The following is a 25,087-nucleotide window of genomic DNA, read 5'->3' as shown; positions in this document are numbered from 1 at the left end:
GGGCAAAGGTGTGTTGGAGCTGGTGAGCTCTTGGCAGCCCCTTTTGCTAGTTACAGAAGTGAGAAAGTTCAGCAGAGATCACAGAGCTCTGGGATTCTGGGACAGGCTTTTAGATAAGGCATGCTCAAATCATTATGAAAAAGAGAAAAACAGGGATTGGAGATGAAGTCCAGCGGTTAAGACTGCTTGCTGCTGTTCCCAGCAGGATACTGGGCAGCTCACAACTGTGTAACTCCAGGGAATCCCACACTTTCTTCTGGCCTTGGTGGGCATGCACACACATGTGATATATACACACACAGACAACACACATACATATAAATAGAAATAAATCTTAAAAAATACCCACAGGCACTTTGATTTAAAAGTATCATTTCAAGGGGCTGGAGAGAGATCTCAGTGGCTAAGAGTACTGGCTGCTTTTCTAGAGGATCCAGGTCTAATTCCCAGCAACCACCTGGCAGCTCACAATCAGTTCCAGGGGACCCGACTCCCCTGGCCTCCATGGGCGCTGCACATGCTTGGTGCATAGACACACATGCAGGTAAAACACCCATACATATAAAATAAAATTTAAAATCATCATTCCAAATATTGAAAGTTACTTAAGAAATCATAACCACTTAGAACTAGCAAAATCAGCATCCTTTTAGACAGATATTTCAAATGATGAAGTATTCAGAGGTATATGGCTTCATTACGGTATACCACTTAGCAGTAAAGAGGTTAGTTAACAGGATGTACTGAGCAGTAGGAGTTCCGGTAGAAGAGCCGAAAATCACTTGCAAAGCAGTGTTAAACCAGCCTGGGTCACTGCCCCCTTTGTCTCTGGCAGCCTACTGATGCCACCGGAGGGTTGAGCCACTGTGCATGCCACTGACTGTGTGACCATGACACACACAGAAGGGTCTGCTGCCACCAAAATGATGGAGGAAAAGGCAGAACAAAAGAGGGCCACACAGCGAGCATGAACTATGCTGGGAAAAAGAAAACGATGAACTTGAGTTACTGGGCACAGCCATCAGCTTCCACTGCTCGTTCACAAGCAGGCTATTATTAGAGTCATATTGTCACTGGTGAATGAAGAGGCTTGTAACAGAAAGGATGGAGGGCCAATGTGTAAAACGACCATGAAATCACCAGGCAGCTGGAGAGATCCCACATGCTAATAAGGAGCTCCACTACAAAGAACCTTAGCGGTCTGAGGTAAAGAAGGAGACAGAAAACTAATGGGTTGAGAAGAGGCAGGCCTCAGTGCATGTGCGGCTGCATAGGTCACTAGCACACAAAGCAAAGGCCAGTGCAGAAGGGCATTGATCCGCCACAGTGATTTATTGAGGCATTAATAATACAAGTGTACATCAACTGATCCACAGTCAAAAGTGGCAGGTCCCTAAGAAATTTACAAGCACTTAAGTAAATCAAAATACATATTATTTTGTTCAGTTTAACAGTCTTCTGCGTGGGGGACAGAAGGCTTGTGATAAACAGGGTCTCAGTAATGCACAGTGATTCTGATTGGACCTTTTGTACAAAACCTTGTTCCCAGTAGCATGCACCCACCAATAAAGACTTCAGTACAAAAAATTAACCCTAAGCACTACATTTAAGTAGAAACGAGATATAATTCTGAATGTGTGTTTTTCTGAAGAGCACATAAAAGAAAAAAAAGATAAAACAAAACAACAACAAAACCCCCAAAACCACACAGTAATACAAAGCTTTGTATGAAAGCTCTTACTAGCACAGATCCGACATGGTTTGCACTTAAAACAGAAGCTCCCATCCACACTGCGGTGCGGGGAATCCCAACTCTTCCAAGTTAACAGAAATCGAAGAGGGTATAAACGGGAGAAAAGGGGGTCAGAGGGAGGGAGGAGGGCTAGGGCAGGAAGGAGGAGGGACAAATGACGTACCAGCACAAAACAGTTCAAAATTTAATAAAAACAGGAAACAGAACGGAGGTCTGGAGGGCAGGTGGGCTAGTGATGCACTTGGTGAATGTGCTTGCACACAGCTGGCACACGTAGGCCCCTAGGTGGCGTACCGCTTGGTCCACTGTCTGGCCATCCGGTCGTGCTCGGCTCTGTTGGTCATGTACTGTGTGGCAATACTGCCCACCAGAGGGTCGGCTGTAAGAGAAGCAGAGTCCGGAGTCAGTGAACAGCAGAACGTCTTTCTACATCGGAGGGAGTGTCCTGAGCGGTGGCCCAAGTCTAGGGTGCAGAAGCTACTTTAACACCCACACTGGGGCTTCTCCACAGGGCAGACGAGTCACACACCCATGTTACCTCCTGCCCTAGTTCTTGACAAGTTTCATTCTCTCTCCCTGTCCTCACCACACACTTCCCAGGCTGCTCCCCTGGCCTTGTGCTGTGCCACAGGTGGGCTGTGGGAGGGGGCTGCAGAGTCCAGGGGGAGACTTACTGGGAGGAGGCTCAGACAGCTTGGTCGCTTTGACGTGGGCTTAACCACCACAGCGGTGGCTCTGACCCTGCCTTACCTGTTGTTCCAAAGCACGGCCACAGCTAAGTGGAACATGTGCTTGCCTCAAACAAAACAGAAGGAAGAATACCTTCTTCCTCCTCCAATCCAAGTCCACACACTCATTATTATAGAAATACTGGTAGCTGCTCAACAAACTCTCTGCAGAGATCTTACAGGGGCTGACAGGGGGAAGGAGAAAGGGGGGCCTGGAGCCAGTGGGCCACCTTTGGTCACAGGGCGGGTCGGGGGAGCCTCAGTGTTTATTGGGGAAAAAAGGACAAAGGAATTTAAAAGCATCAATAGCTTTCTGGAGAGCCTATCTTCCACCCAGTTCACTCTAATTCTCTAATTTCTCCCCTTCCCTTGAATTTTATTTCCCTTATATTTGGTGTTGAAAACGTGGGTTTATCCTAGCAGTTAATCGAAAAGGGACTGCAGACTGGCCACATTACTTCTTAAAAATGTGGTCTCTAAGCTTAGACCAGGTACCAAGGGTGGGGGCCAAAGTGCAGCCAGGGCCACATTTCTCTGCCTTGGATCGAATGACTTGTTCCAGGATTTGACAGTTTAGAGTGGAAAGCTGAGGGTCCCTGGACGCAGGACCTGTATTAGTGACATACTTGGTCCATTTCACCAACGTTCCAGCTGAGTGAGTTACAGACAGCTGTGAGCCACTGTGAGAGTACTAGAAACCGAACTCAGTTCCTCAGGAGGAGCAGCCAGTGTTCTTAACCACCGAGTCATCTCTTCAGGCCCAACAAAGTAGCTCTTGGTGTTAAAAGGGCTGAACAGTGAAAGGACCTAGGATAACCGAGTCAAAGGTCTGGCTGTGTCAAAACGGCTGAAGAGGAGCCAGGATGTTGTTTTTCCTGGGCTTTAGCTATGAACATTCTCACAGGCCTTCTCACACTAGAGCCAAAATGAGTATTCAAATGTAATGCATCTTACTCTATTTATGAAAAAGGAATTATTTCTCATTATTGTACTTTTAAAAGATAGTTACAATTTTCCGAAACCATTACTAATCTCTCGGTTTTTTAATCTATCCATTTTCTTTCTCTATATAAAACATGAGTGGATTAACTAAAATCTAACTACTACTATTTTTTGTTTGCCTTAGAAAATGAATTTTTTGTTTTTAAAGAGCATGTTCATATTAATACAAAGAGAGTTCAACAGATGTTTAGGGTTGTTTTTTGGTGCTGGGATGGAACTCATTCAAGGCCAGTGCTGCCACAGAGTCACACCCTGAGCCTGAGGGACCAGTGCAGAAGCCCAGGACCCACAGCAGAGTCACTGGACACACACTGGGTAGGAATGCCTTCACGTCTCCTGCCATTAACTGGAGCAGAAGCACAATATTGCCTCCTCCCCCAGGGTTTTGAGATGTGTGCCATGCATACCCTTGATTCTACTGGAGGAAAGCTTGGAGCATTCCTACAGCTCATCTCAGGACCTACCCTCTCTCCTGAGGCCCACAGGAAGATGTGGTGCCACCCGAAAGGACAGACGGAGACAGGCCCCGATGGAGAGGACGAGCACAGCAACTGAGTACAAGGAAGGGAGTGGGCAAGGCGGGATAGGAAAGAGGTGCAGGGGTGAGCGCTGCTCCAGTCCTCTGCAGGGGTAAGCGCTGCTCCAGTCCTCTGCAGGGCCTAAGAACTTCCCCTCCAGGCTGGCCCGAGCAAGGAGAAACTGATGGGAAGCAATTCCTTTCTCAGAGGCTCACGGGGGCCGGATACAGTGACTGCACCGTGGCTTCCATGTGGCCACCAGACTGCTATGCCTATTGCTTCTCCAGCTGTCCTCACCCATGCAGTCAACAGTTGGCTTACTTTTTGTTCCCACTGAGTCTCTGGAGGCTTTGTGGGATGGACTGACAAAAAAGAGTTCACTTTTGTTTCTTATACAGAACTTTCCTTCCCATGGTTCGGTCTAGCCTGGTTCTAGTTTGTTTAAAGCTTTTGTAAAACTAACTAGTAATAGATGTGCACCATAATAATTTAAACACGAAGAAATACGAAGTAAAATATGTCACACCCCTCCTGTCTCAGTGGACTGACGCTTAGTCTCGTGCTATGGGGATCCATGACAGATAGCTGCAGCTCCTCTTTTCCTCTGGAGTGCTGTGCTGAAGCTGGGTTCCTTAGAAGGGACCTGCAGGTCAAGTTCATCACACCCCTCCCCATTGTTCACATTTGTTTCTCCGTTCTCCAGTGATCACATTCGATTCTCTTTGCCATGAGAACTAATACTACAAACCAGGCGTGGTGGCACACATCTGTGATCCCAGAACACAGGTGGCTGAGGCAGGAGGAGCATGAATTCAAGGCCACCCTGGGTTACAGAGCAAGACTGTCTCAAAAAACAAAACTCCAAACTGAACCAAACCAAACAGACAAACAAATACAAAAGAGCCGCTATCCCAGTCTGGAGTAGATATGAGGATTCCCTGGAGGGAAGACATGTCCAAGGCACACTGTGGACCAGAGGGCAAACATTTTAAGCTTTGGGCAAATGCTGTCCAACTGCCTTTCAACGAGAGGAAGAAAAGGTACTCTTCCTGAACACGCTCATCAATTATTACTTTACTAATTTTTCCATTCCGTCCTTGATGCCTCTGTGATTGACTTGATGCTGACCAAGAGCTACCTCTTCTGGCAGCGCTCAGCATCTGCATGTCTCCTTCTATAAGCCGTGTGTCCTCTGTCCCTTTATGAAGTTGCACACTATATTCAAAAAGGACCAAAGTTCCGCTTTGCTCTCAACCAGTGTCTGCTTCAGCCTTTGGAAGACCCAAAAGCCAAACATCTCCTTCAGTTTTGACTTTCCTGAGTGGATGGAGTGCCAGGATCACACGGGTCACTGTCACCTCTAATAAACACACACTGCTTTGTAAGTGTGGTGAAGTCCTAAGTGGGACATGAGGCTGAAAACGGTTTCTTAGGCAGAGATAAGACAGGACACACAGGGAAGGCTCACAGCTACCTTCTTTTGCTCTTGTCAGACTTGGTGGCTCCGCAGATCGGAGCCAAGGCCTTGTTCATGCCTGGCGAGCAGTCTATCACTGACTGACCTACACCCCTAGCTCGGAACTGCCTCCACTCATATTTACACAAGTGCTCGTGTGAGCAGGAAGAGTAGCTGCCCCGTGTTCAAAAAGACTTGTGAACAAAACAGGTCTTGCGAGTATCTGCTGTAGCTTCTAACAACCAGTGGCACTGGCTGGAAGTCGCACGTCTAGTGACTGGGAGACGCAGGAAAAAGATGCAGAAACATCAGGGCAAAAGCTGGAGTTTCAGCGTGTGAACAGCTTCACTGACACTTCACCATCACCAACAGCCACCTCTGAGAACAGAGAGGCCCTCACCTTCTGTCACACTGGAACAGAAGTAAAGCTTGTTGACTGGACAGCACCGTCCCCACCCACAGTAACCTGTACTGCACACATGGACCAACATCTGTACTTCCCATTGGCTGGAAACTAGTTTCTAGTTAAGTATGCAGAGGTCATAGCAGCTGGCAGTGCTAAGAAATTATACTACTACATCATAAACACACACACACACACACACACACACACACACACACACACATACACACACACACACACACTCACACGCTTCCATTAATAAAATTGCAGTGTTTGCTAATGTCTTAACCCCCCAAGTTTCCTACTTTTTTTTGGATCACGAAGTTCATACTATGATGGGAACATTTAACTTTGCCTTAGGCTGGTCATTGACTCTTGCTGCAGACTGCTCAGTGTTCAATCACAGTAAACCCTGATGCATGACCAAGGAGAACACTGTTCGCTGTCATGTGGGAGAAGGAGATGTTCCTGGGATAGCTCGTCCTTTAACCCAGTTCTGAGGTCTCTGTCCACGTGTAGGTTCAAGTGTGTAAGCAGTGGAAGCAGTAAATCATTCTTTAATATTTTCTAGTGTGATGCATTTTTATAAGGGCCGTCTCCACTCAGACACATGTGTGCATGTGTGTGTGTGTGTGTGTGTGCACACGTGTGCAAATGCATTTGGAGTCAGAGGACACTTGCAAGGGTTGGTTCTTTCCTTTCATCATGTGGAGCCTGAACTCGGGTCGTTAGGCTTGGCAGCAACAGCCTTTACCTGCTGAGCCACCTTGCCAGCCCTTTTCCCAAGCAATCTCTCTTCCAGTCCCAACCCCAGGCCTTGCACACTCTAGACAAGCACTTTGCATCACTGGGCTCCACCTCAACCCTCGATTATCATTTTCCTGGCTTCTGTTAGATACTCACTGCTGTAGGTTTTGTACTGGTTGGGCGAGTCTGACGCCCACTGCCTTTCCTTCTCTGAACTTTCAGAACCTTGATAAAGTCAGATTTGGAGCAATTCAAGTTCTTTCACCTCAGGGTCGCAAGACTCCTGTCTATCTGAAGAATGTTGCAAGGCTCTGGAATACTGGAATTTCTCTGTTCTGGTAAACTAGTTAAGGATCAAGTTGTTATCGAAGCTGGGATCTGTATGTTGGGGGGATCTACACTATTAAAAGACTGTCTTGAAAGATGTGTTTTATATGTGCCTGTGTGCAACTTAAAGATGGTTTAAGGAGTTTGTTAGCTTTCACTCGCTCTAACAAAACACCCGAGATAAACAAGTTATAAGGAGGAGATTGTTCCTGGTTTCGGAGGCTTCAATTCAGTGGTGTGGCTTGGGCCTGTGTTGGCTCAGTTTATCATGGCAGAAGAGAGAGGGAGAGGGTGGAGGAACTGCTCAAGGAGTTCACAGCATCTGGTGAGGAAAGAGAGGAAGGGGCCAGTACGTGTCCCCTTGAAGGCATGTCCCAATGACCTCATTCTCCCAAGTCCTACTGTTCTGCCACCTCCCAGTAGGCCCTCAGGCCAGGGACCAAGCCTTTACCACAGAGCTCCAGTGTGTATCTGAAATCCAGGACACATCAGAGAGAAAGAGATTTTCATTAAATGGAAGATATGTTCAAACTAAATTTAAAGTTGAGAAGATGAAATAAAACTGTGCACACCTGGCAAAATGTGCCGTTATTAGTTAGGGTTAAGGATGCTAAAAGAGGCATCGAGTATCCCATGTTCTACAGACAGTAATGTTCCCACTTGGGACTAATTAGGAAGAAGACGGCCTGCCTGTCTCAGCTGACTCTAGAAGTCCTATTATAGCAGGCAAGGAAGCTTGGGGGAGCAGGGAGCTCCATCTTTGGGAGTAAGGTGATTGCTGCTCTGGGGGATGCTCTATTTTCTTGCTTCTATAAAGTGTGAGAAGATGACTTTCCATGGGGGGCGGCATCTGTGGCATGCTGGGAGAGGGTGTTGTCAGGAAGGCAACTGGTGAATGTGGTCCCCGGCTGAGGTTGAGTCAGGTGAGCCGTGCAGGCAGCTGACCCGCATGCTGATTTGCTCCTGGATGCAGCCGCATGGTCACTGCAGCGGTAAAGAGACTACTGGTGGGAGACGTGGTGAGCTCTTAAGCCTATCTGCCCGGCAATCCAAACTTTGTAGGTATTGAAACACAGCCACTATTGAAAGTCCAATCGTAAACTTATGATATTAAAGGCGAAGGTAACAGGAACGTACACCTCCCCACTTCCTTGTCCCCCCTGTTACTGTCAATGTCTGTGCTCATCTTCTGCGTTTACCAGCACGCCGGGAGATCCAGCATGCCTCTGGACAGCTTGTTTGAACTGTGTATTCAATAAGGGTCGTGTTGGTAGCTTGAAATTGGCATATGCTACCGACTGGACCTGGCTCATTATTTTATTGGCTGCCCAACCTAGACTTCAGAAGTGATGAGTTACAGGCTGACAATGCAGATTCCAATGCACAGTGTGTTATGTGCCGAGAGGCCTTACATTTTAATTGCACAAAACTTGACCATTCCTGCAGGAGTCTCTCCTCACCTCAGACACTCCTGAAACTGTGGATGGGACTGAAGTCCACACACACTCCTGTTTCCGTGTACGCTGACAAGGTGGCCAACGGTATTAGACAGTGTTCATATCGCCTTCCCTGTCTAACGCCCTCGACTTCCCTGACATCACCATTCTCATGCTTCAGCACCGTTGCTAAGTAGAACAAGGACGACCTGAGCATGAGCCCTGCAACATGGCAGCGGCCCTGACAACGAGAGCAGCCACCTGCTGCTAAGGGCCTGGGAGGTCTCATCTACTACTAAGAACAGCACGGGATTTAAAATGTGTGAACTGCTTATTTCTGGAGTTGTAATAGTTTCAGAATGCAGTAACTGCAAGAGCAGAGAACAGCATCATGGATAAGAGGCCTGTGTCTGAACAAGGAAGGTGCTGGCACTAACAGGTCAGGCTCCCGTGTCGTCCTGTGGTCAACTTTGTCTCATTTCTTAAATGAAGACGTCACCTAGCATTCCCATGGAAACTATTTTCATTTGCCAGCTGTAACCGTAGGATGAAAGCAGACAAACAGTGAAGGAAAAACCAGCCCAAGCTTTCTGAAAGAACTGTTCAGCCACACGGGACCTGCATGAAGAGTACTGCATGTATTCTTGTTTTTGGATTGTGGACTCACTTCATAGCACAGCATGAAATAGATTTACGTACACACAAGTGCTGTGGACTATCAGTCAGAGATGTGTTACATCTGTTTATTCTGTGGAACATTTGTTTAATGATCACAGATGTGCTGCTTCTTTCCCTTTGCATTTGTTTAACTCTGTGAAGCTGTGTTGCTTTGCCTGCCTAAAATACCTGATTGATTTCATAAGGAGGCGAACAAACAATAGCAAGACAGAGGAAAGGCTAGGTGGGGCTGGCAGGCAGAGTGAACACACAGGGAGCAGAAGATCTAGGAGTTAGAGAAGGAGGGGACTCCAGGGGCCAGCCACCCAGCTACACAGCAGGTTACAGAGGAAGAAGTAAAGAAAGGTATGCAGAAACAGAGGAAGGTAAAAGCCCAGAGGCAAAAGATAGACAGAATGATTTAAGTTAAGAAAAGCTGGCTAGAAATAAGCCAAATCAAGGCCAGGCATTCGTAAGTAATAAGAAGACTCTGTGTGATTTATTTGGGAGCTGTGTGACAGGTCCCCCAAAAAGGTAAAGAGTAAAAACAGCCAACCACACACAGGAATGTCACACCCTGACTCCCTACCCCCACCAGCTATCAAGCATCTACCAGAACATTACTGCGGAAGGAGTGGTCAAGGACCTTGACCCAGCATCAGGTTCTCAACAACAGGAACTGGGAAGAAAGCTTGGAACTCCTTGATGTGAAGTGGCCTCTGACCTTGTCATCAGAAGGCTTGCAGCTCACGTCAGGGTTTATGAAAGGTGCAAGGACTATGGTCACTGTGGAAAGGTGGGCTTAGGGATGCCATCTGTGCACTCCTCAGCTCCCAGCCCCAAGGACCTTCCTTCCCTGAAGAGGGAAGGAAGTGGCATTTGAGAGCCGCACACAGAGGGAGGAGGAAATGATTTCAGTTGGGTATAGGATGGTTTTAAGGCAGACCCGACTGACCTTCTGAGAGCTGACAGTGACTTGAACATTGGAAGATCTGCTGGACATTGTCCAGGGACAGAAAATTGAGAATCAGCAAGACCGTGTAAGCAGTGTGGGAGAAGGAAACCTGCTGCAGAGAATGCCTCTCGAGACTGCTCAGTAAAAGGTGAAACACTGGCCACAACCTAAAACACACGCCTCAAAGGATACTGCTAGAGGCTGGGAAAGTGTTTGCCACGGAATTGTAACCATGTGGACACACTTGCTCCCCAGCACTAACACACTAGTACAAAGCCAGGTGGGAGTGCAGTTGCATGCCTGTGATCTCAGGGGACCCAGAAGGATCCCTGGAGCTTCTGGCTTGCCAGTGTAGCTGGAGCAGTGAGTTCCAGGTTCAGTAAGAGATGCTGCCTCAAAAGAAATAGGTGAAGAGAGACTGAGGAAGACATTTGACACCAATCCCTGGCTTCTATATGTATGTACACACAACTTAAATACACAGATGAACACTATATATATATGTGTGTGTATATATATATATATATGTATATGTGTGTAAGTATATATGTGTGTGTGTGTGTGTGTGTGTGTGTGTGTGTGTGTGTGTGTGTACTTTGAAAAGTTCTTCAAGTCTCTGTTTTGAACTCCGGAGTGTGCTGTGGAGAGCCGACCTGTGGAGTTCAGCACAGACAACACACGTACTGAAAAGCTGCCGGCAGCAGTTCCAGGTATAGGTAAGCAATGCTTCCCAACAGGGCCTCAAACACTGCCCTCATTTTATGGCACTTCAGACTCCACACATTCCTTGACTCAAATTCTACAGCACAAAGCTTCAGGTGCAGCAAGTAGTCCAGGAAACAAACATGCCAAGATATTGGAAGAGTTATTAAAAAAATTCAAATAGCATTAAGGAGATACAATTCACACACTGTACAATTCATCTGCTTAAAGCTCACATGCCAATGGTCTTTAGTATACGGTGCAATCACTATCACAACTGCTAATAGTTTTCATCCTTTCCCAAAAAATGCCTGTTAGCAGTCACTTCTCTGTGAAATCCTCCAGTTTCCAGGCAACTCCTCCAGTCCACTCCTAGATGACATCTTCAGTCCTCAGATGACTCCCTGAATCCCCCAGAATACTCCTCCAACTTCCATCCAATTCCTCTAACCTGCAGATGTTCCCCCAGAATACTCCTCCAACTTCCATCCAATTCCTCTAACCTGCAGATGTTCCCCCAGAATACTCCTCCAACTTCCATCCAATTCCTCTAACCTGCAGATGTTCCCCCAGAACACTCCTCCAACTTCCATCCAATTCCTCTAACCTGCAGATGTTCCCCCAGAACACTCCTCCAACTTCCATCCAATTCCTCTAACCTGCAGATGTTAGCCTAGAATACTCCTCCAACTTCCATCCAATTCCTCTAACCTCCAGATGTTCCCCCAGAATACTCCTCCAACTTCCATCCAATTCCTCTAACCTGCAGATGTTCCCCCAGAATACTCCTCCAACTTCCATCCAATTCCTCTAACCTCCAGATGTTCCCCCAGAATACTCCTCCAACTTCCATCCAATTCCTCTAACCTGCAGATGTTCCCCCAGAATACTCCTCCAACTTCCATCCAATTCCTCTAACCTGCAGATGTTCCCCCAGAACACTCCTCCAACTTCCATCCAATTCCTCTAACCTGCAGATGTTCCCCCAGAACACTCCTCCAACTTCCATCCAATTCCTCTAACCTGCAGATGTTAGCCTAGAATACTCCTCCAACTTCCATCCAATTCCTCTAACCTCCAGATGTTCCCCCAGAATACTCCTCCAACTTCCATCCAATTCCTCTAACCTGCAGATGTTTCCCCAGAATACTCCTCCAACTTCCATCCAATTCTTCTAACCTGCAGATGTTTCCCTAGAATACTCCTCCAACTTCCATCCAATTCCTCTAACCTCCAGATGTTCCCCCAGACCACCGAATGACTCCTTTAGCCCCCAGACAATCCTTTTGTGTCTACAGATTTGCTGATCTGGACACATCAACAGATGGAATCACCATGTATGCTCCTGTATCTAGATGCTTTTTCAGAGCACTCTTCACGGCTCACCCAAGCTTGGTGCACATCTCTGACCCATTCTTTCACTGCCATCTACCTCCCTCCTATATGGGTACACCTATGTTGCTGTTTGGATGTGAGATGTCCCTCAAAAAGTCCCATGTACTGAAGGCCTAGTCTTCAGCTTTTGGAGATGGGACATTTGGAAGGCAGGCCTTAGTGTTAGGAGGTTAGGCCACTACTATCCTCTTAGAGGGGACACTGGGCCACCCTGGCCACCTTCTGTCTCTTTGCTTCCCAGCTGTCTTAAGATAAGCAAGGCTCCTGTGCTGTGAGCTCCCACCATGATGTTATGTTATGTGCTCCCATTGCCCACAGCACCAGGGCCAAGCAACCACAGACTGAAACCTCTGCAACCACGAGCCCAAAGAAAACCTTTTTCCTTTTTAAACTGATAGACTTCAGGTGTTCTGACACAGTCACAGAAAGCCAACTAAAACGATCATGTTATACTCTATTACAAATAATGCTATAAAGAATATCTGTAAACACACACACACACACACACACACACACACACACACACACACACACACACACATATCCATTTCTTTTGGGTTGTAGAATTTCTTGGCCATGGTGACTCTATGTTTAATGATTCAAGGAACTGGTACATGCTAGTGAAGGCCAGGTGCCAGTTACACTCTTATTAGCAATGTATAAAGTCCCCAATTTTCCACATCCTCAGTATTTGCTAGTATTTGTGGACGCTACATTTTAATTTATTCCCAGTTCTGAGGAATGAACCCAGGGCCTCAAGCATGCAAAGCACAAACTCTACCCCTGAGCTAAATGCTCTGAGCTCATTCTCTATGGCTTTCATGTATCACGTGTCCAGGTTTATTGCTTTTTAAAACCAAGCTCTCTACAAACACTTGTTCCCGACAGCCATGGAAAGGAAATATACTCTCACTGAAGTATTTTCTATAAGAGACAGATTATCTGAATTATCTCCCTACTCTTTGACTATCCCTGATGGAAGTTTAAAAACAACAGCAATCTAATAAAACTTTTTGCATCATACAACTTTTGCATAAATATTTTTTTAAGCCCATAGCAATCAAATGCAGTCTACTCAGGACAAACATGTGCTTTTCTGATATAACTGTGCTTTCTGTTCACATTCTTCTTCAGTAGCTGTGGGGAGCCAGAGGCTGGATGTCAAGGGGTTGTGTACACAGTGGTTACACCCTGGACCTTCACACATACCATGTCTCCACCAGGTCTAGGAACATGGACTTGATCCCATAGGCACAAATACCCTGGCTCAGAGCCTTGGTGGTTCAGTTTCCCAGACCTTTCTACCTGCCCTTGACTGCTGGAAACTTGTTCTGGGGAGTTAAGGGAGAACCATACCTACTGAAGGCATGGGCTGACCTATATTCAGCCAATGCACTGCATGATGTCACCTTAGGAACAACTGTAAGTCTATGTGACCAGATTATTCTTTCTAGACATACTAGCCTCTAAGAAAGGAGAAAGCAGAAATCAGTGACTTCACAAGGGGCTTCTAATGCCCAGGAAGACGCAGACAGGAGAGCAGATCAGGCAAAAGCATGGGGACACAAGAAGGAGCCCCTCACTTAGGAGTCTGATTGAAGTCACTCACATGGTCAGAATCATGATAGAGATTAATGATTAGTCATTTATGATAAACTTGTAGTCATGTTAGTTAAGTTTTCAAGGTATACACAGATATATTTCAGTTAGGTAGGTAATCTTCAAATACTTCAAAGACCTACAGAACATGGCATTTAAAATGTTTTAAAAACTTAGACTTTTCTGGACAGTGAGACACGTCTGCTTCTGGCAGCACCAATTTACTTCGAAGGGGAAGATGGGCATCGAAGACATTCCAAATGGCATATCTTCTTCTTGGCAAAACTGGCATTTGGGCAAGAAACTGTTCTTGCCTGGACTGCTTGACAGTATGTTGTATAAACTGGACATGCAGGACCCATAGGAAAGTGACCACTGAATTTTGCCAAAACAAGGTGAGATGGTCCTTCAGGTTCCTGCTTCACAGAAGATACTGCCAGACACTCTTCAGGACATAAAGGAAAGTGACTGATGAACTTTGCCAAAAGGCGAGACAATCCTTCAAATTTCCTGCTTCACTAAATGTATGCCAGAGACTCTAGACCCGTAGGCTAAAGATGGATGCCCCAACATTGCAGAAGAACTTTGAGTGACTGTCCAGGCAACCAGTTGTCTCTTCTCATTTCTAGAGTTTTAGAAGTTGCTTACAATATACTTCCTGTTTACTTAGGTAATATTATACCCTTCTGGGGTCTTTGATGGAGTTGAAGACTAGATAGTTATAATTATAGTTTTCCTTAATCATGATAAAGGTTAAATTAGATATGAAACTATAGACTTACAAAATAAGATATTTTCTTTTATTTTGCTAAATACAAATAGACTAAATATTGTAACTATAATTCTTGCTTGATAACTTTTGTTAAATATAATTTTACTATATTAAAATGAAAACCTTCCTTTTTGATTAGACAGAAGAGGGAAAGTGCTATGGAATGTCTTTCTGTATGTTGTGAGTATGTGTTGCTCTCATTGGTTAATAAAAAAAGCTGTACTGGCCTATGGCAGGGCAGAATGGAGACAGGCGGTAAATCTAAGAGCGATAGAGAGAAGAAAGGTGAACCACAGCAGATGCTCCAAGCCACCACCAGGAGAAGCAAGGTGTGAGAGAACAGGTAATGCCACAAAGCCACGTGGCAAAACACAGATTAATAGGAATGGGTCGAGGTAAGTTGTAAGATCCAGCTAGCAAGAAGCCTGAGCCACAGGCCACACAGTTTGTAATTAATATAAGCCTCTGTGCGTTTACTTGGAAGGGAGCAGCTGTGGGATCGGGGACGACACGGAGAAACTTCTGACTACATTTCTCTCACTTGAAAGAAAGCCAACAACAATCACAAAACCACCAGCCTTATTTTGTGAAAGGACAGACAAGTGACCCCCTCCAAGTGCCTCAGCCTTCACGGGAGTGTGGTGATTCTAGCGGCATCTTGGGAACCTGCAGAGTGACTCCACAGTGGGGCACCCTGCTTGTGCCTGGCTGCCCCCACCCCTTCTCATCTGCCTGTTTCCCGGCCTGCTGCCCCTTCCTGACTCAGACACTCCACCAAGAAAAACGCTTATGTCCTCTGATTCTCATCATGATGAGATGCCATCTGCTCCACGGGAATGCTCTTTAGGCTGAGTACTAGCATTCATCTCTTTCTGCTTCCAGGCTGTGGATGCCATGTGACCAATGGCTTTGCCCTCCTGCCACCAGGACTTCCCCTTCAATTGTGAGCTAAAATGAACCTTACCTTCCTTAAGCTGCTTCTGTTAGGTATTCTGTCATAGCAAAAAGTAACTGACACTCTGTGTGTGTGTGTGTGTGTGTGTGTGTGGCAGAGAAGGAGAGGGAGGGGGAGGGAGGAGAGAGAGAGAGAGAGAGAGAGAGAGAGAGAGAGAGAGAGAGAGAGAGAGAGAGAGAGAGTGGGGAGAGAGAATATGAATTTAGCCCCGCTTTCTGAAAGGGAATTTTGTGTTTCTCAGCTCACACACTGGGAGTCACCATCTACCCTATCACCGTAAAGTACTCAGCAAATTGTCAAGGTCCCAACTGCACCTTTCGCTCCTCCTTCTCAGCCAGGTTTGATTATCCCAGCTCACTAACTGTTGTTTTGAGATAGTCTCACTATGCTGCCAAGGCTGGCCTGGTCCTTCAGATCCTCTTGCCTCAGGCTCTTCCCTGGGATTTGGCTTTTTGAAAGTATGGATTAACATTCATATTACACTGCTTTCCTTCTCTCTAGGAGATATCAATAAATTTAGGAAAGTAGGCTGTAGACACTTGGGTGGGATCATGTAGACTAGGTGTGAGTACAACACTCCCCATGTGGTTAATCCACCAGATTTCACCTACAGGGATCTTAATCCACACTACACAGTCAAACCATGAAATTTTTAGGGGAGCTGAGGAGTGAACCCAGGCCTTGTACATGATAAACAGGTGGTCTGCCACTGAGCTTAGGTATATTACAGAATTTGTACTAGCAACACAAAGACTGCTTTTAATTCTGCATAAAAAAATAACAAATGGGCTAAGGCCCTAATTTTTAAATGCTTTGCATAGTGGGCCCAGCCGCAGTTTCACAAACTCTGAGTCTCATTTGGAGTATGTTTTGGAGGCTGCATTTTGCTGTCAAAATTAAATGTGGTAACATCAACTAAATCATACAATCCATTTAAATTCTAAAATAGTTATTTTTATAGCAGCTTCATGAAGTTTAATACACTCTCTTGCCCTGAAAGCTTTAACAAATACTTAAAATATCTCCACCTATTTTCCTATACTTCATCACATTTGTTTCTGTTATAAATATGCTGCCTGGATTTGCATAGAAATTATATGTCTAGAACAGTATGGGGGCGGGGGAAGAGGCTGGGAATACACCCACCATCCCTAAATGAGAATGTGCTTACATCTGCATAAACAACTACACTTCCTCACTTGTAAATGAGTTATCATTTGTCTTGCTTATTCTTAACACCGCGGTGACTGTTCCGAGGGACGATGGTGAACACACAGCCACTGTTTTGCAAGGTTAAAGTAACCTTCTCTGCCTAAAGTTCTGCTCCATTTCTGTCCGAGGACCTGAGAGTAAAGTTGTGTTAGTCACACTATGTCATCTCATTTAGGCCTAGAGAAACAAAAACAAACCAGAAAAATGTGCTTCAGTAACTGTTGTGAGCAAACATTAATAGAGCCGATGCCCCTTTAATTATATCCATTGGCTAGTATTTCATACACGAAATGCTTTTATTGGGGATGCTTGCTTCATCCTTAGTCAATCGCTTTGAAGTCTACTGAAGTCTTGGAAGGATGCAGTCCAGAGAAAATTAAAAGTGTCACAGTAAAAGACATTAAGGAGAGTATGATGATCCACTGAGCACATGCTGAGCACATGTTAAGCTTCAGCTCCACAGGGACAAAGCAGGAGGAGGTACCTGAGACCAGGGTATCTGCAGAAATAATGATTGTTTTTCTCTTGCAAATCGGTCCAGCAAGTGCCCATAGAAATTTACATATTTAAATTACCTGGCCCGATAATAGAAAAAAATCAGTGAAATATTAATTATGTATGCAAAGATAAGAGCATTAAACACCTGGATTTGACCTAAGATACCTCTGACAACCACTGTGCTGTCAATTCACATCCAAGGCACGAGTCAGACTTGAAAGCTCCTATTGGAGGGACAAGCAGGTATTTATGTTTCAATTCAACAGTGTTAAGAAAAAGATGAAAGGAAACAAGGGAAGGAAGGACACAGACACTGCTCAGGATGGACAGGGCTGCTCAGGATGAACAGGGCTGCTCAGGGTGGACAGGGCTGCTCAGGGTGGACAGGGCTGCTCAGGGTGGACAGGGCTGCTCAGGATGGACAGGGCTGCTCAGGATGAACAGGGCTGCTCAGGGTGGACAGGGCTGCTCAGGGTGGACAGGACTGTTCATGGTGAACAGGGCTGCTCAGGATGGACAGGGCTGCTCAGGATGAACAGGGCTGCTCAGGATGGACAGGGCTGCTCAGGGTGGACAGGGCTGCTCAGGGTGGACAGGGCTGCTCAGGATGGACAGGGCTGCTCAGGATGGACAGGGCTGCTCAGGGTGGACAGGGCTGCTCAGGGTGGACAGGGCTGCTCAGGATGAACAGGGCTGCTCAGGGTGGACAGGACTGTTCATGGTGAACAGGACTGCTCAGGATGGACAGGGCTGCTCAGGATGAACAGGGCTGCTCAGGATGGACAGGGCTGCTCAGGATGGACAGGGCTGTTCAGGGTGAACAGGGCTGCTTAGGATGAACAGGGCTGCTCAGGGTGGACAGGGCTGCTCAGGATGAACAGGGCTGCTCAGGATGGACAGGGCTGCTCAGGATGGACAGGGCTGCTCAGGATGGACAGGGCTGCTCAGGATGGACAGGACTGCTCGGGGTGGACAGGGCTGTTCGGGGTGGACAGGGCTGCTCAGGATGGACAGGGCTGCTCGGGGTGGACAGGGCTGCTCGGGGTGGACAGGGCTGCTTGGGATGGACAGGGCTGCTCGGGGTGGACAGGGCTGCTCAGGGTGGACAGGGTTGCTCGGGGTGGACAGGGCTGCTCGGGGTGGACAGGGCTGCTCAGGGTGGACAGGGCTGCTTAGGATGGACAGGGCTGCTCAGGATGGACAGGGCTGCTCAGGATGGACAGGGCTGCTCAGGATGGACAGGGCTGCTCAGGATGAACAGGGCTGCTCAGGATGGACAAGGCTGCTCATGGTGGACAGGGCTGGGGCATTCTTTAAATGTGAGATCTCCTTTAACTTCCACTGTAAGTTGATTAAGATTGGACATGAAAATTAGCTTACTAATTTAAGTCTGAGTCTCACATTGACTAAATTCAAATCTGTGTAAAGCTTTTCTGACACAGGAGCAGCCCCCAGGTAATCCAGTGTGTACTGACTGGGGTAGGGGAGGAAGGTCAAGATCCTGGTTGATTACAGGGCAGGGAAGCAGGATGCTTCTAGCCTTCCTGCCCAATAGTACTGAGATTCTTTGCCCCTGGAGTAAGGCTAAATGCTTAATCAAATGCACTTGGAATCCTTAAAAGGCTCATGGCTATACTAACAAGCCACCCTCAATTTACGATGAAGATATAAGCTAAAATTAAGATGAATAATTATATCTCCAGGGAAAATGTAAGAATAAAACTTTAGTGGGTTAATGCCATTAGCTGGTTATTTTAATCTGTTAAAACTTAGGTCAACAAAGTTCATCCCACACCTACAGCAAACATTCTGCTGCATTTGTGTGGAGACATTAATTTTCTTATGCCTTATTTGACTGGCCTCATTACAATTTCTAGTTTTCTGTGTGTGCGTATAGTGTACAAGCATGTGTATGTGTCTGTCGGGGTGTACATGTACTGTGGTATATATGTGTGTGGAATTCAAGGTCCATATCTTGGTGTCTTCCTCTTTTCCACCTAAAATTTTTGAGACAAGGTTTCTCACTGAACCTGCAGCTATGGTTTCTGCTAGACTTGCTGGCCAGGCAGCCCCCAGAGTCCACCTGTGTTCTTGTCCACCCCCAGCTCCCACCCGCCAAATGCTGGAATTACTTTTACACGCACAAACCTTCCTCATTGCATAGTAACTTTACAAACTGAGCCATTTCCCTAAGCCCCTCCTCCACAAGAATTCCTTAATGGATACCAGTAACTCAGAGAATGAAGCTGTCTATGAAATGTAGTTTTTGCATTATGGTGAAATGGGCACATTAGCACACTTGTGTCATTAGAGTAGAAAACACTCCTGTCACTACAACAGAATCTTACCTGAGTGGAAACTCACATTCTGGCCTGGCTGGCTAAGGGACCACCCTAGGAAGGTGGGTTCTCCTCAAGCCATGCTCTAAGATCTGGGTGGAATAATTAGTTCTTAAGGAGACACTGCACTCCCCTTTCCCAGAATTCCACCCCTGTGCAGCCATGTAGGGTCCTACGTCTGCCTCCTTTCTTTCCTTTGTTTCTCTTTTCCAAGCATTCTTTCCTTAGCAATGTGGGCTTTCTGGGTTAGCACTTCAGAACTGGGATTTGGCCTCCAAATCCATCACCCTAGATAACAATAGTGAGGAACAGTAAGATCCCCTCCACACGCTTTCCTGGACACTGTCTGACAAAGTGTTGGTGTCAAGACATATAAAAAGCTTGGCTGATTTCCTAATGGACCTTGTCAGAACCTCATCAACACAAAAGGAAGGCTAGTTAAGCCTGGTTACAGGCAGGTAGCGAAAGTTAGACCTGTACCTGCTGGAGTGTGAGCGGCAAGAGGAGCTCCTCAGAGGGAAGTCCACCACTGACAGGTAACCAAGGAAGGCTCTCCCTGACCCAGCTGTGCCGCGGTGGTGTTTGCTGGAAGTCATGGAGACTTCGTTTCTAAGTTACTTTAAAATACAGTTTGATGGGATAGTGAGAGAAATGCTAGATTTCTGAAAAACACGTGGTTAAGCCAAAGGAACAGCAAAAACACCAAGTTCTAAAGCACAGATTTGTACTATATGATTCAACATGACTCTGTAGCTGCAAATAAACTCAATGAATATACTCAGTACTAGTTCCACTGTAGATCTAGAATGTTTCATTATTCATGTCTATGATGGATGGCAGTTCTAACCTGTTTTCTTTCCATGATTGTATTTGAGGTAGTTCTGTTTTGTTGGTACAATTCTTTTTGTTGTTTTAAAATGAATTTTATGGTATATACTGAGGGTATATAATATGATATTATGAGACAAATATATAAAAATATTACTGTTGTGAACTGATGTTATCAGAAGAAAAACAACAACGAAGAGTCACACTTGTGTCAAAGATGTGACAAGGCCTAATGACTGAAAGTTAAAATGCTGCAGATGGAGCCCAATTATCATGGGCTACCTTCAGTCTCTCTGAAGGGACATGCCCATCCTTATGCCTGATCAACCTTTAAGATGTACTAGCAAAGCCCTGACTTCCACAATCCAAAGCCAAGTACGGCAGATGTCATTAGAGCCCTCAGCAGAGAACTTCCTGCTTTGCTGTAATCCAATGTATTTGAAAAGTGCCTTGATTTATGAATTCATTCTTCTATTACTATAAGAACATTAAATGAAACTGTGACCATCTTGGATCAAGATAATTAGGGTGACCTGAATTTGTGTGCTTGGGCATGGCTACTCATAAACTATCTCTGACTGTCTCTGAGGCATGTTTTTGCAGGGATACTACAGTAAATCAATAAACATAGCTCTATTTCACAGTTACCCATTCCCCCAAGGACAGCTATAATTGCCGTTGATACAAAATCCTAAGTATCATAAGCAACTTTCAGCCCGTTCATGGCACAGATTGTCTTCTTTGTGTCTCGTTTCTGTCTTCCTACTCACGTCCTGGGAGCTACTAGTACATTCTGTTTCTATATACTTGATCTTGTCAATATTTGCCCCTAAGCTGGCCTCAAACTACTAGCCTCTTCCTGTGTCAACCTCCCAAGTTCTATAGGCAAGTGCTGGCAGGCTTAGTGGGTGACATGTTTTCTTGTCATTTCTTGGAGTTGTATGGGTTCTTTATAAATTTTGGCCAGTGAGTCTATCAGATTTATTTATCTGATTATCAGCTGTAGTCTGCAAATTCTTCCCACCTGCAAGTTCCCCTGTCAGTTTGTTCACAGTTTCCTCTGCCACACAGCTTTTCAGTTGGACACAGTCCCACTATTCTTCTCTTTTTGCCTTTGTACCTGTGTGACATTTCAGAAAACTCTGCTGATGCCAGTACTAAAGAGTCCTTCTTTCTACCTTATCTTCCAGGAGTTTTGTGGCTCCAGGCCGCCCATCTGTCCGTCCGTCCATCCGTCCATCCATCCATCCATCCATCCATCCATCCATCCATCCATCCATCCATCCATTTTCAGTAGACTTTTGTATATGGCACAAGATCATGAGTTCAATTTAATGGCTTTTTCTTTCTTTTTTTCCACATGGGAACCCAATTTTCCCAATGCCATTTATTGAAAGTTTTTCACTTTTTCCCAATTCTGTCTTCTTGGGCCCTTGTCAAAATTAGTCAGTTTGAGCTTTCTATTTGGATCCATGTGTCTATATGTCTGTTTTTATGCCAGCACTATCTTGAGTTGTCATATAACTTTGTGATGGGTTTTTATTACGTTTTGTACTAGGATTGAACCAAGGATCTGGCACGTGCCAGAAAAACACCACGAAGCTCCACCCCAGTCCCTGGAACATCATTTTCAACCAGAGGCTTTGCTTCCCACTCTTTCTACCCCTAAGAATTAATTTGGCTACTTGAGCTCTTTTGTGGTTCCATATGATTAGGTTGTTTTTCTTTTTCTTCCTTTTATCTTTGTAAAGAATGCTCATGATATTTTGAAAGGGAACATACTGAATCTATACATTTGGTCCCAAATATAGAGGGAACAGTCCTCAACCCAGAGTCAAAAATCTGTGTATTACTTTTGACCCCTCACAAATGAAATAGGATGTTCCTTACCAGGAACATAAGCAGTTAAAAAGCATATATTGTATATCTTATATACATGGTAAAAAGTACGCCAGAGCCTCCTGGAATCACTTTGTACTACAGTAGACAATATGGAGGCTGAACTTTCCACACAGAGGTGACCAGCACTGCACAGTGCTCATAACAAGAACAGGTGGCCAGAAGTGATTACAGCAGTGTGGTTTGCACCACACACGACTCTAGGCTATGCCAAGTTGACAGCTGAAGTTAACTAGGACACTTACAATACATATGTCACCTTTGGCAGGTGAGAAACAAACAAATGTAAGCATTAAATCCTGAGAAACACTACAGATTGACACAGTCTAGAGTTACCTAAACATGAACCAAAGGAAGCAATCCAGTAAGCAACTTCCTTCATGTTTCCTGTGTCTGCTCCTGCCCTGACATTTTTAATAATGGTACATTACCTGGAAATATAAGCTGAAATAAATCTTCTTCCCTAATCTGCTTTTGGTCATGGTGTTTTCTCACAGCAACCAACACAAAGCCACTCAGGGCAGAAACTGCTATCAGGAATGGAGTGTTGCTGTGATGGACCTAACCATTTTCTTGGGAGGACTGTGGAACTCTCTGGAACTCTGAGTTAGAAAAGAACCATTTGAGTGATCAGAATTCGATGGTCTCTATTGTGGGAACTCAGAAGAATGTAGAGAAAAATGTGCAAGCTGAAGGTCTGGCTTGTGAAGGTTCAGACAGGAGTTTGAGAGTCCTTCAAAGACTGTCGGGTTGTTCATGCAATATACTTAAGAATCTGCAGGAGTGAAACCATGGTGGCATTGGGACAAAAGACGCCGGTTTGCTGGGTCTAGGAATCAGCCATGACTAGTAAGAGATCGGCAGCACCATGGTACAAGGCCCAAGGCTGCACATTAGGCAGGTAGCAGAACTTGGCACTGGTTTTGACACCACGAAGGGGTTATGGAAAGCACTTGAGATATGGCATTGTGTGTCAGGGTGGGAGTTCCTGCAGAGAGGAGCTGATAGACCACTGGTGACGATGAAGCCTCAGCTGAAGTAAGGACCTTGGGATTGAAGGAGTCATGGAGAGAGACTGAGGCTTGGCACCGCGTGGCAGGATCAGAGTCCTTGAAGAGAGACCACGAAAGGCCACTGGTAAAGGGGCAGCCTCAGTTGCAAAGGAAATCCCAGAATGTTGGAGATACTAGGATTGTGGGATGTCTGCCAAGGGTAGGGCATATGAGAAACAGAGCTGGCACGAGCCTATGAGACGAGCTGTGTGAGCTGTGGACTGCAGACCTGGAGAGGTGGGACTGCCCAAGCCCTTTGGAGCCTAGAGGATTACGCCGTGAATCCTAGATTCTGGACAATGAGCTACAGACCTTGGATTTACACCACTAGATGTTGGTTTTGCATTTTTGCTCTGTTCTAGTTTTTCCCTTTTTTTGAGTAAGAGAGTATTTAACTTGTTTTTGATTTTGCAGGAGCCCCAGTTAAAAGACTTTGGATACTTTAAAGGTAAACTGAACTTCTAAAACATTGGAATTTTTAAAGTCTGTGGGAATTTTAAAGCTGTCCTGTAGTTTATAATAATATAAATGTGAGATCTTGGGGACACATAAGAAAGGGAAGGTTACTGCTTAAGGTAATATGTTTGTATGTCAAGGTGAGAAGGATGAAGTCTCTTAGTTTTAGCTATCAACTTTCCACAGCTCTGAGTTATTTGAGAGAGTCTTAAATGGTCAATTGTCTTGATCAGACTGGCCTTTGGGGGTAGTTGGAAGTTTTCCTGGTCCTGCTAGGCTTCTGTGGCCCCGAGGTCCTGCAGCTGCTCAGACCCAAGTAAACACACAGAAGCTTATATTAATTACAAACTGTATGGCCTAATGGCTCAGGCTTCTCACCAGCTAGCTCTTATATCTTAAATTAAACCATTTTTATAAATCTACACTTTGCCATGTGGCTTGTGGCTTACCAGTACTTTACATCTTGTTTCTCCTTCTGGTGGTGGCTAGCAGCGTTTCCTCTGCTTTGCCTTTCTCCTTCCTCTCTCTCTAGTTGGAATGTCCCTCCTAACCTTATTCTGCCTCACCATTGGCCAAACAGCTTTATTTATCAATCAGAGTAACACATATTCATAGCATACAGAACGATATCACCCATCATTTCCTCTTTTCTTTCTATTTAAAAGGAAGTTTTTAACTTCAATATAGTAAAATTACATATAACAAAACCATTATCAAGCAAGAATTATAGTTATAATATCTAGTCTATTTGTATTTGGCAAAATTAAAGAAGATATCCTATATTTGTGAGTCTAGGGTTTCATATCTACCTTATCTCTTATCATAACCAAGGGAAACCATAATTATAACTATCTAGTCTTCAACTACATCAAAGACCTCAGAAGGATATAATATTACCTAAGTAAACAGAAAGAGTATTATAAGCAACTTCCAAAAATCTAGAATGACAGAGACAGCTGCCTGCCTGAACAGTCATCAAAAGTTCCTCTGCAATGTTGGGGCATCCATCTTCAACCCATAGGCCTAGTCTCTCAGTTGCTTCTCTCTGTGTCCTGTAGAATGTCTGGCAGTTTCTACTGCAAAGCAGGAACCTGAAGGACCATCTCACCTTGTAAAGTTCAGTGGTCACCTTCCCATGGGTCCTGCATGTCCAGTCGAAACAATATTTTGTCAAACAGACCAGGCAAGAACAGTTTCTTGCTCAAATGGCTATTTTTGCAAAGAAGAAGATAAACTCCTTCTGGAGTGTCTTCGATGTCCATCCTTTCTCTCTGAAGTAAATCGGTGCTGCCAGGAGCGGACATGTCTCACTGTCCAGAAAGTCTAAGTTTTTAAAACACTTTAAATGCCATATTTTGTATGTCTTTGAAGTGTTTGAAGATTATCTACCTAACTGAA

At 45.3% G+C, this 25,087-nt stretch overlaps 1 protein-coding gene across 3 annotated transcripts in view; it reads right to left on the bottom strand.

Moving 5' to 3' along the window:
* Window positions 1-1,313: 1,313 nt before the first annotated feature.
* LOC128107729 (ubiquitin-conjugating enzyme E2 E2) overlaps window positions 1,314-25,087 on the bottom strand; it is a 307,382-nt gene continuing 283,608 nt past the window's right edge. For all 3 annotated transcript variants that reach the window (XM_052734028.1, XM_052734027.1, XM_052734029.1), the window contains one exon: window positions 1,314-2,132. In XM_052734028.1, coding sequence (XP_052589988.1) covers window positions 2,035-2,132 — 98 coding nt within the window. In that variant the 3' untranslated portion in view covers window positions 1,314-2,034. The remainder of the gene's footprint in view (window positions 2,133-25,087) is intronic.

Source organism: Peromyscus californicus, unplaced genomic scaffold, assembly GCF_007827085.1.
Source record: "Peromyscus californicus insignis strain IS unplaced genomic scaffold, ASM782708v3 Scaffold_12__1_contigs__length_115047231, whole genome shotgun sequence".
In the NCBI taxonomy this organism is placed as follows: domain Eukaryota; kingdom Metazoa; phylum Chordata; class Mammalia; order Rodentia; family Cricetidae; genus Peromyscus; species Peromyscus californicus.
The sequence above is the reverse complement of the archived record's forward strand: the minus strand, read 5'-3'. Positions and strand labels throughout refer to the sequence as shown.